General features: G+C 40.6%; 1 protein-coding gene across 3 annotated transcripts; it reads left to right on the top strand.

Annotated features, from left to right (window-relative positions):
• Window positions 1-1,991: 1,991 nt before the first annotated feature.
• On the top strand, window positions 1,992-17,129 carry apmapl (adipocyte plasma membrane associated protein LIKE). Of its 3 annotated transcripts, none has more exons than XM_031898918.1 (10): window positions 1,992-2,060; window positions 2,151-2,327; window positions 9,149-9,238; window positions 10,780-10,901; window positions 11,711-11,809; window positions 12,479-12,628; window positions 13,493-13,605; window positions 14,506-14,666; window positions 15,240-15,435; window positions 16,713-17,129. In XM_031898918.1, exons 1-10 carry the CDS (start codon window positions 2,029-2,031, stop codon window positions 16,917-16,919), a joined length of 1,347 nt encoding a protein of 448 aa, XP_031754778.1. In that variant the 5' UTR covers window positions 1,992-2,028; the 3' UTR covers window positions 16,920-17,129. The 3 variants fall into 3 exon arrangements, with proteins under 3 accessions (XP_031754778.1, XP_031754777.1, XP_031754779.1); XM_031898917.1 differs by having other exon boundaries at window positions 2,139-2,327; XM_031898919.1 differs by lacking the exon at window positions 9,149-9,238 and having other exon boundaries at window positions 2,139-2,327.
• Window positions 17,130-19,483: the final 2,354 nt, after the last annotated feature.

Genomic DNA, 19,483 nt, shown 5'->3' with positions numbered 1-19,483 from the left:
TCCCAAGATGGGGGTAGTGATCAACCTCCTACTGAAATTAGATGCACTGGTATTTATAACAACCAATGGTCGAGTATTAAGTCCATTATGGGCAAATATTGGAATGTATTGAAAGGAGATCAGAATTTACAAAAGGTACTACCTAATAAACTATCAATAGTGGCCAGGAGATCTGTAAGTCTGGCAGATATGCTAGTCCATAGCCACTTTCAGGAGAAACACAATTCACCAACACATACCCCGACCGTTGGCTCTTACAAATGTCACAGATGTGAGGCCTGCCAGTATATGGAACCTAGGAAATACTTTCAAAGATCTGGTTCTTCGTATACATTTGAAATTAGACAATTTATCAATTGCCGCACGGCAGGGGTGATTTATGTTGGGATGTGTAAATGCCCATTGATATATGTGGGCAAAACCTTTAGAGAACTACTTAAAAGGGTTTTAGAGCACATTGGGACCATCATTAACAATAAAGACACTCCTCTAGCGAGACATATTTGTGATTTTCACAATTCAGATGTGAGAGCAATCTCTATTTGGGATTGAAAAAGTAAAACTTGGAACCAGAAAAGGAGATATTGAAAATATACTGTTGAAAAAAGAATGTCAGTGGATATATAGACTGAAGACTAAATCTCCATGGGGTTTGAATGAAGGATTCACATTCATCCCATTTATAGTTAGGAACTAGGACATTTTACAACTAATAATTTTTCCACCGTTGAGTAATAATTCATGTGAACATGTATGCATATATTATCATCTTTATTGAGTATCCATATCTATATTACATTATATTTTTTCTTTCTTTTACCTTTATCTCCAATTACCCGAGTGGCACTGACTAAATATCAATTAGGCGTCTAAATGATCCCTTTATCTGCAGGGGGCACTGCGAATTTGAATCAGGAATACCTTGAACAGTTGGCATCATCAGTAGCAGGATATTTATAGACAGAGGTATTCGAAATCCAACCAATGAAGAAGTCACGGGTAGTGTGACAAAACTCGTAGGATGTGGGACACAGGGGGAGGTCTCTCATGGACACTAGTAGACAGGACTGATCTGTCCAGACTTTGGGCACGGCTCCTGATAGCTGCGAGTTGAGGTGGGGTGCTGGAGTTCGGGTGGGTGATGGTCAGGAGGGATTAGTGAGGTCTGCATCGGAACCTGCTTATTAGTGCGGCTTCTGATAGCCGCTAGTGCTCCAACGTATAGCGATGGGTGTATCCCTCCGCTACTGCGCCTTCGCTATATTAGTGTCGGAGCCTGGGACACGGGGATAAGGGTGCTATTATGTGGAACTCGCGTAGTGGTTTTTGATACGAACCATCTTTACTTTGACTAAACACATGGGCTTTGGGGGTGAATAATGCTCATTGTATTTTGCAGTTGTCTGTTATAAACTTCAGTTCCACTAAAGATACGTTACCAGTGTGGTTATATAATATGTGATGCGCCATTTACCACCCATGATACACAGCCTGTGAGTGGCTCATCTGGCTGTTGTTCAGCTAATGGGCGTGCAGAGACCAGGCTGTGAAACAGTCGGCAGGATCACCTTATTGTCACTGTTTGTCATTCCCACTTTGGTCAGGAGTACTTGTACCTTTTGTGTGGGGACACTATTCTGCTGTATATTCTGTATATAGTGTATTATATGAATGACTTGCCCCCCCCCTACTTAACCCTAACATTCCGGTTTTGGCTTAATTTGGAACTATTAATTATTGTATGATGAATTATGAAAGAGATTAATTAAGAAAATCAGATAACCGGGATTAATTCATTGATTTTAGTTTAATTTTATGAAATTGGTGTGTAATGAATTTGGGTTTTGTTTTTAGATCTATGAAATATACTAATAAAGGTTACGTTTTAAGGCATAGCACAAAAAAATTCTCTCTTTTTTGTATTTGATTTGTACCCAGCAGCCACCCTAAAACGCTCATATAGAGGCACAGGCCCCTGCCCCACAGTAAGCAGCTGCTGTTATCAAGCAGTGGCGATATTAGAGTGTTATGTTGCCTGTAGAACTCTGGGAGAAAATCAGGTGTGTGGGAATGAATGGGAGAGAACTGCCTGAGGAGGAGTAAGGAAATTGTGTTTGTGCTTATTGTGTGTATTTAAGCTTTGCCCACAGGGAGCTGGAACCATGCACTCTGAGTGACCCCTCCGTACAGCCGCACTCGCTCCTCCTCTGTAGCCCCAGCACGGCGTTTCCAGCACAATCTTTTCTAATACATCCAGACTCCATCCCGAGTGATCGCACCCAATCCAGCTTATCCGTTCCGAAATCCTCCCACCGCCCAGGATCCATGTAAGAGGAGGCGCAGCGCTTTAGGCTCAGGGGAAACAACATGAACAGCTATGAGACTTGTAGTTCAGCAGCTACAGTCCTAGACAGGGGCGGTCTCCTGTTTAGCAGAGGTGCTTAGTGCTGATCGTTATAATGTAACAGAGCCATAGTAGTGCAGAGCTTTGTGTTTTTAGTGCAGAGAGCCGCTGGCGGGGCAGGGGAGGACACACGCTACAGTAACCGGCACACTCACATAATGCATCATAGCTTAATAGCAATGAGGCAGCCAGAACAGGCACATTGTGTCCTCCCCTCACCTGCAGCCTAGTCACGTGATCCCCCATAAGGCGGGGCACAAACGTCAAGTCAATTGAAGTAATATTATTAAAAGCAATGTCTGTCTGGTCCATTTAGTCTTTCAAAAAATCCAGATGGCAGCACTCCAATATATATGATAATAAAAGTGCCTTTAATAAGTAGTTAGGGCACAGAAAGCAACATTTTAAGCCTACATGGCTCTTTTTCAAGCTATATCAGTGCTATTTTTGTACTGGTGGTTTTCCCTATTAAATAATATAGGAGACATCAGCTGACAACAAACTTGTAAAGAAACATGCACAGCATTGCAGAAAATGGAGTCTTGGCTACAGGAGAGCTGGCTCTGGCCTCATTGTTGTAATACAGCAAAAAGCAAATGGCACTCAGGGCTTAGAGGGAAAATTCCTTTTTAAAAAAGATTTTATTTGCGAAACAATGCAACGTTTCGAGGCAAAAATAGCCCCTTTATCAAGCTTGATAAAGGGGCTATTTTTGCCTCGAAACATTGCATTGTTTCGCAAATAAAATCTTTTTTAAAAAGGAATTTTCCCTCTAAGCCCTGAGTGCCATTTGCTTTTTGCTGTTCTACTGGATTCTGGGAGGGTGCCGATCCCTCTGGCAGTGTGCACCGGGCGTTCTGATTTGGAGAGCTAGGGTGTGCGGAATAAGCCTCTGTTGTGCTCATTGTTGTAATAGTCAGAACCAGCAGTGATAGCAGACAATAACACGAAACAGACAGATATGTAGAAACTATATTTACCAATAACGTTAAAATCTTTGAACATGTGTTATTAATGAAATTCTAAGATAATTTCCAATATACATTGGTGTTTATTAAAACTGGGTAAGTTTGCACCTGGGTAGTAACCCATGGCAAACAAATGCAACTTTGCTTTTATTATTTTATCTGCAGCTGGCTGAAAAAAAAGCTAATCACTGATTGGTTGCTATGGGTAACTGCTTTGGTGACCCTTCAGACAAGAACCACATGGACTGAAGGGGCTGAATGGACAGTTTAAATCTGCATGTTTATGGCCATGTTTATTATTGGATAATAAGTATGGTAACAATAATAGGAGCAACATTTGCACAGGTCTAGTCACACATATCAATGGCTTTCAAACAGCTGACTGTAAATTACCAGCAATGATGATGGTTGCTGTGGGTAACATGACTGGTAGCCATTCCTTGCAGTATGTGTTAGATCAGGTTTAATGTATTCTGAAAAGTGGCTGAGAATTACATTTTTCTTTAATTATGCAAACAAACAAACAAACAAACAAAAAAATGAATGTGGAGTTTCCCTTTAAATAAAACAACGTTTTCCACCATCTCTTTGTATTTGTTTAAGTGCCACATCCAGTGTGCATAGATCTGGCCAGCAAATGTTTGCAGCTGTGGCAAAGATTGGGTATCTGACATATGTTCTACATTAGATCATAATGCGCCTGCTGTGGGAAAAGCTCTACAGCCCTTTAAAAGGGGCAGTCATACCCTCAGTGTTTGTTTTTCCATTTGACTAATGGAACAGGTGAATATACTGTATAATTAGTTTCCTCTTGCTTTAGCATCTATGAAATAGTTACTGAATCATTAAGTACTAGTTGTCTGGTCTCAATCTTCTACTCCACCTCTCACAACAGGTAGCCAGCAGGGGGCAATATAAGTATGGAATATGTAACTATAGTAGCATAGCATAAGAAAGCATGAGTCCTTAATCAGGTTTATAGCTATACAGACAAATATTGTCTTGTGGTCAGTTAGCAGGGCCAGAATAACCAGATATTTGCCTTACATTTTTAAATCTGCTTGTTTGGCAAGGTTGCAAACCATGCAGATCTCTGCAAATTATGGCCACCCAAATACTGGGACAAATTTTGTGGATCATATCATATTGTGGGCCTACAGAGACCTACTGAGTATGGACCTCCATTGGGAGTCCCTTATACACATGCTGCCTGGAGGAGCCAAATTGGCAGCTTACCTGTATATCAGCCCATGTATAATGATCATCTCTATAGTTTTCTTTAAACTATATTTTTCTGGTCAGAGCAACACAAAATCACTTCTGTGTAGATAGCCAGTTTTAATTATACAATATTTCCATGGAAATTAGACAGCAACTATATAGAATGCCATAAAATACAATAAATATAGGCAGTGCTAATGATCAAAGTACAGGCAAAAAACAATAGTTTGGAGACGCCTTCAGCTGTTTGCCGAGCCCAAAACCCTTCAGGCAATGGAAACTTATTGTGCTATGAGTTTCAGCAGGATTTAGAATTGAGTTCTGCTGATTAAATTCTCACTTGTTATGTACTGTGTAGAATAAACTGTAAATTTAAACACATAGGACTTAAAGAACTGTAGTGTATAATGGTACATGGAAACTAGACTTCTGTCTCCAATTTGATATATCATTTATACTGTATATGTACCATATATATACCATATTATGCAAACCATGAACCTTGTCTAATGGCTCAGACTACCTGCTCCTTATTGTTTTCATACAAAACACTACATTTTAAATTCTGAAACCCTGTCAATGTTATACTGTGTTTTAAAACAGCCTTCCAACAGGAGAACAACTGCAGCTTTTTGGCACTAATGTGTCTGTTGTCAGTGCTCTGGTGGATGTAGTGAGGGGTTACATCCCCTTACCCTTCAGGTTTTTCTCTCTCCTGGAAAAAAATCCACAGGCTATGTACAGATGTAAACCATGTGTTTCTTCTGTTTTTCTAAAGTAAACAATATAACACTAAGGTTTGTGCTAAGTATTGACAGCCATGACACAAAGCTCTGTATGATCAGAGGAAAGTCAATGTATTACAAGATTCCCTAAAAAGATTAAAGTAGCAATGCATGGCCAAAGACTGGCTTATTCACATAATTGGCCAAACAGTACTGATCCTCTCAACTGGCTATTGGTCTAAATCAGTGCTGTCCAACTTCTACGGTGCCGAGGGCCGGAATTTCTCTAGCATACATGGTGGAGGGCCGCTAATGGAAGCCAGTTTTGACCACTCCCCTTTTTGAAACCACACCCACTTCAAACCACACCTATTTTATCACAATGGTGGTAGCACAGCAAAATCCCAAATGCTTGGTCCTTACTGTGGGGATATCAACCATCATTCATATGTGAAAGAATTATGTCATATTAAGATATACCCTTAAATTCCATATGCCTCCTCCTCCCCTGTGGATAGCAGAGCAACCCCCAGTACATAATTACACACCTTTGGGACCATTTAATGGCTATTTCCAACTGCTAACAAACTCCCACAACAAACCCCTGCCAGGTTCACCTCCCACAAGCAGCATAGGGCAGGCAGAGTATGGCACACACAGGCAGCACTCTGCCTGTCCTATGCTGTCTGTGTGTGCCATACTCTGCCTGTCCTACCCTGACTGTGTGTGCCATACTCTGCCTGTCCTACCCTGCCTGTGTGTGCCATACTCTGCCTGCCCTACCCTGACTGTGTGTGCCATACTCTGCCTGCCCTACCCTTCCTGTGTGTGCCATACCCTCCCTGACGTATGCTGCCTGTGTGTGCCATACCCTCCCTGCCCTATGCTGGCTGTATGTGCCATACTCTGCCTTCAGTACCTATGTCTGAGGTGTGAAGAAGTGAACAATGGGAGTGATTACAGTCTGAGCCTGAGGTGTGAACACTGCAGGGGTGAACAATGCAGGTATTAAAAGGTGTGAAAAACACAGGGGATTACATTTTTAAACAATACAGAGGGATTACAGCCTGAATCTGAGGTGAGAACCATGCAGGGGGCCAGTTAATCTCAGTATTGATACCATTTAATGCTTACTCAAAGGTAAGCCATCAAAGCAGCCAGACAGGTGGGGGGCCGGCCCGCGGGCCGCCAGTTGGACAGCACTGGTCTAAATGAATGAAAGGCAGAGATATACAGCCACTGACCCTTCTGGTGTGCCATAGTCAGTGCCTTATACATGTACTGATGGGAGGCAGGTCAGAATCATAATACAGTCTGTCAACTCACTAGGGTCCCACACTTGCCAGAATGGTCAGTACTGCCCAATCTTGTTGTTGTCTGCCTGGACCTTTAAAAATCCCTACTATATTAGATCACTTCTTTTATCCTTCCTAAGTGTTAAAGGCATAACAGAAACAGTGTCTATCTTTCTATTACATTTAGTTCCACAGCGATCCACAAAAATGGACTGCATAATTTCTAAAACAACAAAACTGCCAAATCCCAAGTATAATTTCATCTCTGTTCCACCCATCCCAGTAAATCATCAGAAGGTTTAATCAGGGTGGGCGGTACTTAGCAACCTCTCTCTCTCTAATCTCTGGGTGCTAACCAGATTAACTGGAGATGACTCAAAGGGCAATGACACATGGGGTGATTAGTGGCCCACGATAAATCTTCGCTATTGCGGGCGACTAACCTCCCCGTGTGCCACTGCCCTAAGGGCTAAGACACACAGAGCTACTAGTAGCAGTTACTTGTCGTGGCTACTAAAACAGACAATGCTGATCATTTACTGATACAGGTATGGGATCCCTTATCCAGAAACCAGTTATCCAGAAAGTTCCAAATTACGGAAAATTATTTTCTCTGTAATTATAAAATAGCACCTTGTACTTGTTTCAAACTAAGACATAATTAGTCCTTATTGGAGGCAAAACAAGCCTATTTGGTTTATTCAATATTTAAATGATTTTTAGCAGACTTAAGTTATGGAGATCCAAATTACGGAAAGATCCTCTACCCGGAAAACCCCAGGTCCCGAGCATTCTGGATAACAGGTCCCATACCTGTAATTGTCTTTACATGTGTTTTAGCAGAGGTTCTCAGTATGGTTTATGGCAGGGTATTTTCTGGTGTTTAGTAGCTGTGAAAAAGTAGTTGCTACTAGTAGCTCAGTGTGGATTGTCAGCCTTCGCGCAGGCTGATAATCCACCTATATGCTTGAAAAATCTTCTAGTTGCACCTGCAACTTGTAAGAATTGAATCCGCCTGGTTGCAGGCTCACTCAGCCGATATCTGGCAACAGTAAAAACTCGGCACTCATCCATTCACAAGCTCAGGGTGGGACTGGGGGGCTGCAGGGCCCACTGGGTCTGCTGCCCCAGGGGCCCCACACCCCCAAAGGGACCCCCTGCCATGACCCCCAAACAAGGATTTGTGCTGTATTTAAAAAGGCATAGATTTGCGGGAGGAGGGGTTATTCTTCCACTTTACAGAGCGCTGGTAAGTTAGAGAGGGTCCGGAGAAAGGCAACTAAGCTGATAAAGGGTATGGAAAGTCTCAGTTATGAAGAAAGACTGGCCAAGTTGGGTTTGTTATTCTGGAGAAAAAGGCTCTTAAGGGGTGATTTGATAACTGTTAAAATATATGAGGGGATCATATAATAATCTCTCGTGTTTTCTTTACCAGTAGGTCCTTTTAATGGACACAAAGTCACCCATTCTGATTAAAACAAAGGAGGTTCCATCTAATTATTCGGAAAGGGTTTTTTATTGTGAAAGCTGCAACGCTTTGGAATTCCCTCCCTGAACCAGTCGTACTGGCTGATACATTATATAGCTTTAAGAAGGGGCTAGATGGTTTTTAGCAGGTGAGGGAATACAGGGTTATGGGAGATAGCTCTTAGTACAAGTTGATCCAGGGACTGGTCCGATTGCCATCTTGGAGTCAGGAAGGAATTTTTCCACCCTCTGGCTTCAGATGTTTTTTTTTTGCCTTCCTCTGGATCAACTAGAAGGTAGGCAGGTTATATATAGGCATAAAAGTTTGAGACAGATGGACGTGCGTCTTTTCTTAACCTAACTTACTATGTTACTATGGAAGCATTAGAAAATCAACCTCATCCTTGGAGTTCAGTGAAGCAATGCCTACTTTCTGTTACACCAAGGGGCTTTTTAAAGGGCAATTGCCAGAATATGACATTGCCAGCACTTTAAAAAAAAAAAAAAAAAAAAAAATGTCATTTTAACTCTATGGATGATAGCACTGGGGTAGTTGGGGAAGTTTCTATGCACTGACCATTCAGCGGGCAAAACACCTGAAATGTGCTATAGGCCTAGACCTTTTCTGTACTAATGCACCAGGATGATTAAAAAAAAACACTGATATATTCATCCTGATGGATGAATGCTATTTCTGTTTAGCCTTATTACAATTTGCTTTATTATCATTGTATTAAAAAAAGCAGTATATTCCACAGTGCGGCACAGAGGCAATGTATAATGTATATATTCATTATAAGGCACAGAAGAAGCTTTAATAACTGTGGTTACAATGACACCAAGTGTTTAGACAAATATAACTGTTCTTTCTATTGACTCTTTCACAAAACCAGAGCTTAAAATAGGGGGGGAGATGTAATTGTTCTTGCCAAAAGACACAGTTAAATGAAAATATTCCATTATTTGCACGTTGGTTATTAGCTTAACATACATCTCTGGCTACTGCTGACAATTATCTGCCTGTAATATCTGATTTTCTCTCCATAATGTAAGACTTGTCAATTTCAGGTATCTTAAATGTGGATTTTACATTGCTCTGCTTGCAGTCGCTGTGGGCGTTTATTTGTTGCCATCCCCTATTGATCCAGAGCCTTTCACGTGAGTGTCTGTTGTCCCTGGAGCATATTGATTTTGTGCCTTTATACAAACTGCAGAAAGGAAGGCACTAGGCAATGGTAGTACTGCTAATAGTAGCCCCATTGTTACACTGACAATTGGAAATGATTGTAGTCTTGAAATAAGTGCACTGAATGCACTGCCCCCTGAGGTGTAGGACTTGCTAGGAGGGCACATCCATTAATAGAATGTATTCTGCCAGCCAACCAGTATTAGAATACTTAGGGTGGCACTTACATTTAAAAGAGAACTTTTAGAAAAGAAATAACATACAAATGATGCACATTATGTTTTTTGGTTCAGCTAAAGTCAACCAGAGCCCTTTAGCTGTAAAGATCTGTGCCTCTAAATACAGGTATAGGACCTGTTATCCAGAATGCTTGGGACCAAGGGTATTCCAGATAAGGGGTCTTTCCGTAATATGGCTCTCCATAACTTAAGTCTACTAAAAAATCAATAAACCATTAATTTAACCCAATAGGATTGTTTTGCCTCCAATAAGGATTAATTATATCTTAGTTGGGATCAGTTACAAGGTACTGTTTTATTAATACAGAGAAAAAGGAAATCAATTTTAAAAATCTGAATTATTTAATTCAAATGGAGTCTATGGGAGACAGGTTTTTCGTAATTCTGAGCTTTCTGGATAATGGGTTTCCGGATAATGGATCCCATACCCGTATGTTCCAGTAGTTCCCCGTCTTCTTTTCTGCTGATTCTGCTCTGTGCTGCTATCACTTACCTGAGTTTAGGAACCTCAATTTATTTAGGGATGTTTTAGCACTTGATTTTAGGGACCTATTCACTATATACGGCATATGTAAAGTCAAAATACAAAGCTGATTAATTCATAATCAAGATTTTTATTTATGGCAGCTTTGTCGCCAGTGCAGTTAGTGTCAGAATTTGATAATCAGCACTAAGCTTAGATTAGATAGCTGTATTGAGCACACAGAGTATGTACAGTGTTACTGACACTCCTAACAATAAAGATTTTCATTCTCGCCAGTGGGATGGCATTTCGGGGAGATTAGTCTCCCCGTGTGCCAGAGCCCTAAGACTGGCGCAGTAAGTTCAGTGCACAGGTTTCATAGCAGATATCAGATAAGTCCTGTATCATACAATGGTGTTTATCTGTTATTTTCAATTTTTTTCACATCAGCTTATTTATATAAACTATATACAAACACAGAACTTTTACAAGTGCAGGGAAACAATATATTATACTGTATTTTAATTACTCTGATACATTTTCATTTCTTGGTGTTACTTTTGCTTTAATGGATGTGTGGGTAAATATGCAGTACTGCTTACGCTGTTACATCCCTCCCCTTGTACTGTAGCAAATGGTGGTGTTCTAGCAGGGTTGTGCCACTTCCTTACAATTTTCAGTATGTAACTTTAGAAACAACCTAGAGATGCAGAACATTGTCCTGTTAACTACTTTTATGTTGATTATGATAACAAACAGGTGATACAAGTGTCTGAGGGAAGGAAATTTTATAGATATTTCATTTGTACAGGTTTGACAAACCACCTCCTACACTAGTGGGGTCCCTGGCAATAAACAGAAAACTTCAACAAGGAAGAAGGATATTTTATGGGCAGCTGAAGGGCCCAGAATCATTTACCACGGACACTGAAGGTACCGCCTCACGTTTAGTGGCTACTGTTATAATAACTAAGGTTAATAAAAGGCACTTTAATGCTAATCCTTTAAATATTTATCTTGATAAATATGGAGCACTGAGCAGGTGGTGGGAGTTATCTGCCCTACATAGATGCTTTTATTTAATCACTGAGGTTAATTACATGACTTTGTCCAATAAAGCTTTTTACTAAATGGTTTTACATATGAGCTTGTTTATGCAGTATATTTTTATATTTTTTATATTTTTATTTTTTGGCTGTATAGTTTTCCTTTAAAAGTGAGCACACTGTTGTTTTGTTTGTTGTAATATTTGCTTCTGACGCAGTTTACACAGAAGGGTGTATTGTCAAGGGATGTACACAAGACTTACAGACAGAATTGTTTTATAAACCAGCGCTTATTATCTTTCATCAGTGCAACAGAGATTGTCTGGCAGCTGTTGCTCTCGTGAGGTGCCAGTATAGATGGAATGTCCAAACTGGCTTCTACTTTCCCTGACAGCTGAAACCATGCTGCATGCATTGCCAGTCATCTTGTATCCCTTGTGCTTTATGCTGTTTATAAATTCTTAATTTCTTCCCAAGTTGTGTGTTTTAAAATGAATGACACCAGTTGAGAAACTAAACCGGACTGTACATTTTCACATGGCTTTATGGATGCTATGACAGATATTTATTAAAGTACTATTGTTGTTTAAAGGGTTCTCAAATCCTAACTTACATAACAGTCCCCTCCCCCATTATGTCTTTAGGTGGAGCAGATTAAAAGTGTACCATATATTATATGCAATGATTTTTCCCTAGGAAACCTTTACACTGGTACTGTGGATGGAAAGCTGTGGGTGATCCGAGGAGAACAGCTATTTTTCATAACACAGATGGGCCAGAATGTGCCGGAGTGTGGTAGGTGCTGCTCAGCTACTGGGAAAATGTGCCTTTTTGATACATTTTTTACATTCTACAAAAAAAATATATGAGTCACTTGAGATGGGCAGCAATCTTATAGCTCAACTATTCCAATAAAGGTATATATTAAATGCTGAAAAGATGAAATCTCCCCGTGTGCCACTGCCCTAAGGGTATTTCTGGGTTCGGTGTCGGGTTCATCCATGTACCCAACCTAAAAAAATTCTTCCCACCTTTGTCAGCACAGTCAGCAAAAGCATTAAGTTCTTATTTTGTCCCAGGATTACAGAACAGGATAAATACTAAAACGACCCCCAACCCAAATCATCATAAGAAACCAAACTGAATAAAAAGGAGTAACTATGACTACAGCACTACAGTAGTTTTCTTTTCATTAACTATTGCCTTTTATATGTCTTAGTGGGAATTGCCATTTTGTTTGTGATCTGGTTACCAGTACAGCAGCACAGTATTTTTAATACTCGGCTTCAGCTGATCACCCATGTTTCTTATTATACTAGGAAAAAAGCCTAAGAAAATGGTGTTGTTGCTTTAAAGAAAACATCATGTTTTGTCCTGAGAGCTGTACCATAATGACATTGCACTTGAGGAGCAGTTAGAGAGTACATTTCACAGGTGACGCTTATCTTGCATTTTGTTTTACAGGCACCCCAGAATATGAACCTATCTGTGGGCGGCCTCATGGGATTAGAATGGCTCCTGACGGTTACCTAATTGTGGCAGATTCCTATTTTGGGTTGTATAGAGTACAACCACATACTGGAGAGAAAAGCCTTCTGATTTCAAACGAAGCAGGTAAAATACAAAATTCTTGGCATCGCACCCTGTAAATGGAGAAATATTTTTTCGATTCATGTCCAAGCAATTGCCATCTTAAATGAATCGGGGAATTTCTGTGTGTGTCACCCACCACCAAAAAACTAGAAATTGATTTGGTGACAAAGCCATGTTTTTCAGATAACATGCAAGCTTTACAGACATCAGAAAGTTGATTTATATCAACTGTGTTTCTCTGTGTTATAAAAGTTCCCCTCAGGTGCGCTTATTGTAGACAACTCCTCCACGCCACAGCAACACTCTATAACTAAAATGGAAAAAACACACAATAGTGTAGTAAAATCAAAACCAGCACAGAGCAGCTTACAGTATTCTACTTACAAAGTAGACTTTTCATATATGCGCCTCATAGTAAGTGGACTATTGGATCCACGTTTTTGTGGTGCAGCTGAGTTCTATTTGCATACTTCTAGCGTGTGTTATTACTCTGTATACTGTGTAACTATTTTGAATATTAAATATCTTTTTTTCAAGTCTTTGGTAGAAACTTCTGGCTGTAAAATAGCCATTAGCTATCTAGATGAATAGCATGTCCTCTGTTCCAAATTTCTACTATGCTTCTTTGCACATGGTACTTTTCTGTAATGGCCTAACAGAAGTGTTTTACCAATAATGCATCCCAGAACTGCTTCTTTATAAACAAATCTCACACAATTATGGTTCTCTCATGCTAATTTCCATTAAACCAGTACAAAGTCCTGTGTTTATAGGCCAGACCACATCACTTTTATGTTATCATGCAGCTTTACTTTATTCTAATGCTGAAAACATTTTGGGCCAGGCCGAGACAATTAAGATTGATTCATGATTATTTCCAAACAGGACTTGATCAGATTCCTTTTAGATTTTTGAATGGACTAGAAGTCTCCAAGAATGGCACCATCTATTTCACAGACTCAAGCAGTAAATGGGGTAGACGCCATCATAGATATGAGGTAATAAAACAGTTTTCGGAAGGGTGTTTTAGCTGGAAAATACAGCTAACTACAGAGATGCTGACAGAATAGCCTGCATAAATAAGGCCTTGCAATGCATTAATGAGGTTATGCATCTGTTCAGCAATACTTGTTGTTCACCTGAAAAAAATGGCAGGATAGAGGTTTGTGTGGAGCACAACATACATTCCAGCTTTTAGAGATATGATAAGTAGTAACATTAATGCGAGGGACCTGGTACTAAATAAATAGCCGATTTCACAGCTAATGAAAAGAAGTAATGTGCATTTCTGAAATGTGTATACTCCTGGGCACAGACATTTTGCATATATTAAAAACCATCAGTGTTTAGTGAGGCCAAACCTGCTGCTTTCATTATTTTTCTACTGTGGCCCCCTGCAAATTAATATTACAGTAGGCATACTTCCTTGTCATGCAATACAATAGTCTGCATTGTTGGGCATATATATACTTTTAAAAACTCCACTACCAGAATTTGATGGAGCTACAGCTGTCTATTGTACCTACTTCCAGTTAACACTTGCTAGGCCTCAATCATTAGGAGGAACCTCCTCTAGTCTTGTTTCAACCAGGTTTAATCTTCCTCCAGTGGGGGGTTGACTGACCAGCTTCCACCCATCCATACATAGGCAGGGGTCCCTTATGCAGCAAAACATGGAGCTGCCTTAAGTATTTCCTTTGGCAGAAAATACCGGCATATACTACTACTAGGGAACACAATTAAAAATACCTAATTTACACTACAGGGTACCTTATACATTTTTATAAAGCAGCTGCCTGGGTGTAATTTGCTAAGCATTTGAGCATTACTGTTTCCAATGATTTGTTTCATTATAGAAATAGTATTATAGTTCCCTTATTGACAGTCTGTTTTATCAGGTATTAGAAACCAATCACCTGGGCCGACTCCTACAATATGATCCTGTGACACAGAAAGCAAAGAGTCTCCTGGACAAACTCTACATGGCTAATGGGATAGCACTTTCTCCAGAGGAGGATTTTATCTTAGTAGCTGAGACCAGCATCTGCAGAATTGTACGGTACATGGAAACCTTTATCATGAACTATCATTTGATCAAGTTGATTTTTTTCTTAATAGAAATTTTAAAAGGCTTCTAATGGCTTGCTAATAATTATGACTGCAATGGAATTAGTTTTGGCACAGTAAAGCACAGATGCACTGTGGTTTATTGAATTCTAGATATATACATTTTATATGATTTTGCAGTAATCATCTATAGCATGGCGTCCCTGAAACAACCCTCCAATAGCCCTTTCCTTTTCTTGTTCTTAAATTGTTTTACAGAGCCACAGAGGGATGTTTTGATATCACAGTCTAGCTTATTTAGCTATGTATAGCTTATATTTTAATTATAATATAAACTATTTTAATATAATATAGCTATATTATATATGTATCTTATATTATAATATAATTTTGCACAAACAACCAGGACAGTAGAAATTCAGGATTGGATCCTGTGTGGCTGTCTTAACAGAGCATAAGTAAAGAGTGAAAGCAGCACACACAATGATGCCTAGTCAAAACTGGGACAGTTGTAACATTTTATAGTAACTTTATGCTTTCAGTTAATGTTGCCCTTCTCACACAGGTACTGGTTAACTGGCACTAAGGCAGGTATGAAAGAAGTGTTTGTGGACAATTTGCCGGGCTATCCAGATAACATCAGGCTTTCATCTGTGGGCACTTACAGAGTTGGCATGTCTACTACACGGTTCCCTGGGCACTTTACCCCATTTCTAGATGCCATTGCGCCTTATCCTGTGTTGAAAAGACTAATTGTAAAGGTAATTAATGGGCCCCTCACTGATCATGGTACCAGAAACTTAATTCTTATTGTTTTCCAATAACATTGTTGCAAGATATGCATAGAATTGTAATTAAGCAGTAATTTAAAGGAGAAAGAAAGGCATCTTGGCATTTTACTGCCAATAGATAGCCACATTAGTGTCACCTAGAACGCTATATTTATTCTGCAGATAGCTCTGCCATACCTGAGTAAACAGCCTTAGAAGCCTCCTCCATTTGTTTAAGATAGCAGCTGCCATTTTAGCTTGGTCTTTGTAGCTTCCTGCTGTAGCTCTAGCCCTTGGTAGCTCAGATCACACATTATGGGAAGGGGTGTGAATTCTTATGAATTCTTGTGGGAGGGGGGAGAGGAGATATCTGCGCAGGATTGTGCCCCAAACCTGAAGGAGCCCAAAAGGAGAGGAAGTCTGATACCGAAGAACACGTTTACATCTTTTGATAGAGGACACAGTGCAGTGTTTCTTTGAGTGCTTACGACTGTATTTACATAGACCTTTCTGATAAAGCTTACTTAGCGTTTACCTTTACTTCTCCTTTAAAGGAACAGTAACATCAACAAATTAAAGCGTTTTAAAGTAATTAAAATATTATGTGCTGTTGCTCTGCAAAAAAAATGGTGTTTTTGCTACAGAAAAGCTACGATATAAATAAGCTGCTGTGTAGCCATGGGGGCAGCCATTCAAGCTGGAAAAAAGGCACAGGTTACATAGCAGATAACTAGTAGATAAGCCCCATATAATGTTATCTGCTAAGTAACCTGTGCCTTTTCTCCTTTGAATGGCTGCCCCCATGACTACACAGCAGCTTACTTATATAAACTATAGAAGTCTTTCTGAGGCAAACACACCAGTTGTAGCAATGCAGGGCAACAGTACATTATATTGTTATTACTTTCATACACTTTCATTTTTTGGTGTTACTGTTCCTTTAAGAGCCAGACATTGATAAGCATGTCTTTGATGCACTTGCCTTAAAAGGTGCTTACATACTTTTGTTTACATACTTTTACATACAATAAAAAAATGAGCTGGATGTTGGGTACAAATAATAGATCATTCGCCATAGGGACCAATGAAAGCAGGGAATAAAGGATATGAGTTGGTATAGGGCTGGGCTTGAGAAGCAGATGATGGCTGGGAGCAGGAGTGTTATAGGTACAAGCTGGGAGATCCATGGCAACTCTTCTTGTTGCACTTCTGCTATTTAAGATGTGTGCCTTCTAATTAAACTACATTGTAATCTGCTGCTTTTACAGGTTACCCCGCTGTCGCTGTACAGCATTCTCCTGAGGAAGCATGGCTTGTTTTTGGAAGTGGGTGAAGATGGCGAGGTTCTAGCAAGTTACCATGACCCTGATGGTAGTGTGACCTGGGCGATCAGTGATGTTTTTGAACACAAAGAGAACCTCTATATAGGCAATACTGACCTGCCCTTCTTAGTGGTTTTACCTCAGCTGGAATAACACATGTGTGTGGTACGGTACTATATACTCTCCTTATTTCAAATCTTTAATGTTTCAGGTTTAATGTGTTTTGCTGAAGCAGTGCTGAAAGGCACATTCTGTTGTTTACCTATTACCTGTTTACATATTTCTTGTGTTTCTCTGTTACAACCTTGTGTGAAGGGCAGAAAATTGAACTTTTTTAAAAATAAATTGATACTGTAACCCTTGCTTGGGGCTTTGCAATGTTCTGTTGACTAATATACATGAGTAACCTTAACAAAGAAGATACATTGTTGAGGTGCAGAGAATTAACTCCAGTGCAAATAATGGGAAATACACCTTAGGTGTAAGTATTTTACAAATTTTTCTACTTTTTCCCTTGAAATTGACACTAAACAATTAAATGACAAGTTAAACAATTATCTCCTGTGCACTTAATGACCAGTGCTACAAAATGACTGCACGAACCAGACGTTGCAACTTCTTTAGAAAAGGAAACATTTCAGTTGAAATTCTACTTCCTGGGTCACCTCTCACCACAGGATCGCTAAAAATGTCTGACAAGTGGAGTACCTGTCACAATTAAGCACTAACGCAGGAGACTAGATAACTGTCACAAACCACAGAAATGATGACATGGATAGGAGTGTTTCACTGCCACTATGTTCCACATAGGAAGGAATGTTTTAGTTAAATTTAGTGGCAGTAAATGGCAGTGTGTGTGCGGTGTAAGTAGCGCAGAAGCAGATGATGATTTTAGTAAAATTAAAAAAATATATATATATATTTTCAATGGGATCTGTTAACTTCTTCTTACTGGCCTCTCCCCAGTAATCTCTGACTTGGTTCATGGATTTATTAAAATATTGTAGTTGCTAAGGGACAATTTCAATTAACTTTTCTAGATACGTTTACTAAAGTGTGAATTTTCTTGTGTAACTTAAGAGTTCACCTGAATTCGCCAAGCATGTTTTCATAACACATCTCATATTTACTAAATATAGTATTGTAAGTACACTGTTGCAAGAGAAATGAGGTGAATTTTCACCAGCATATACTGATACAATAACATTTCATATTAGGCAGTCCCTTCAAGGGCCTGCTGGGTAGTTGTAAGTAGTTTTCACCAGATCATATGACTAATGTTTCTATCACATAGCCTATACATAGGGCAATCTACTTACCTGTCTGGTCATTTTTTTTTGTCTTCCATTTAGAGCTGTGGGATATGCAGCCTTTGGATTGCTGCTCATTGTGAACACACCAGTGCTCATGCCCAACTCTAGAGCTCTGCTCAGTGTTTGAGAGACAGCTTCCCACTCAAGTAGTTAAAAAGAGATTAGGATCTGAACTATGCCATTATGATCCTGGCCACAAGTAGCAGAGGACCTTTATCCAAACACAGCCTTACAAGTAGTCTGCTTCAGCCTTAGATCTCTGCTACCATGGACGACTAACCACTCAGAAATGCCTTTCCAACAGCAACAATAGGAATCGCCACTGGAAAAGCATATGCATCGCTTCTGCTTCCCAACGTGGAAAGGCATTTCTGAGCAGTTAGTCAGGGCCGCCATCAGAAATCACGGGGCCCCTCACAACAAGATTTTCTGGGCCCCCCCTCCTCCCACACTCCCAATGGCCCCTCCCCCAGTGACCCCTCCCATCAATACAAAGGACATACAGACATTGGTAGCCAGGGCCCCCCTAAAACATTGGTGGCCAGGGGTTACGTTTTGCATTGGTGCCAGGGCAGGTACCCCCTAAATCAATGCTGGCCAGCCCAGGGCCCCCTAAAACATTGGTGCTCCCCCCAAATTACTCATACTATGGCCTGCCCTCTGCCGGCTTCCCCCAGCATCCTTCAGCTTACCCCCAGGGCCCCCAAGTATCCTTCAGCTTACCCCCAGGGCCCCCAAGCATCCTTCAGCTTACCCCAGGGCCCCCAAGCATCCTTCAGCTTACCCCCAGGGCCCCCAAGCACCTTACATTTCCTGGCACCCAGCTCCGGCGATGTCCTCCTCTATGTGCCGCGGCTCTCTGCTACTTCCGTGCTTTTATAAGGTTGCGCCCCGTGCGTGTGACGTCAGTACGCACGGGCGCAACCTTATAAAAGCAAAGATGCGGCAGAGAGCCGCGGCACAAAGAGGAGGATAAAACTAAAGACAGGGCCCGGGCTTGAGGAAAGGGGGCCCGAGCTAAGGAAACTCTAGCGTGGCCGGGCCCCCTTTAAAGCTCGGGCCCGGGACGATCGTACCCCCTGTGCCCCCCTGATTGCAGCCCTGCAGTTAGTCACCCGCATGACTAAAGGTAGCCATACACGCTGATTTCAGCTGCCGATACCAGTCCTTTAGACCTATTCGGCAGCTTATCTGCCTATGTATGGGCACCACCGACGACCACCCCGACCGACATTTGGCCTGAAATTGGCCAGATCTTGATCGGGCAGATTTGAATTTTCTGACAGCATAAGCTCGTTGATGCGGTCCCCAAGCCAACGGCACCTATGCCAGCCGTTTTGATTTCATCGTTTGGCCCTAGGTTACTTTTTGCTTTTCCATTTCCCAGACAAAGTTCACAACAGC

The sequence above is a fragment of the Xenopus tropicalis genome, chromosome 3 (assembly GCF_000004195.4).
Source record: "Xenopus tropicalis strain Nigerian chromosome 3, UCB_Xtro_10.0, whole genome shotgun sequence".
NCBI classification, from domain to species: domain Eukaryota; kingdom Metazoa; phylum Chordata; class Amphibia; order Anura; family Pipidae; genus Xenopus; species Xenopus tropicalis.
Note: the sequence above shows the minus strand (reverse complement) of the source record. Positions and strands in the feature narration are given on the sequence as shown.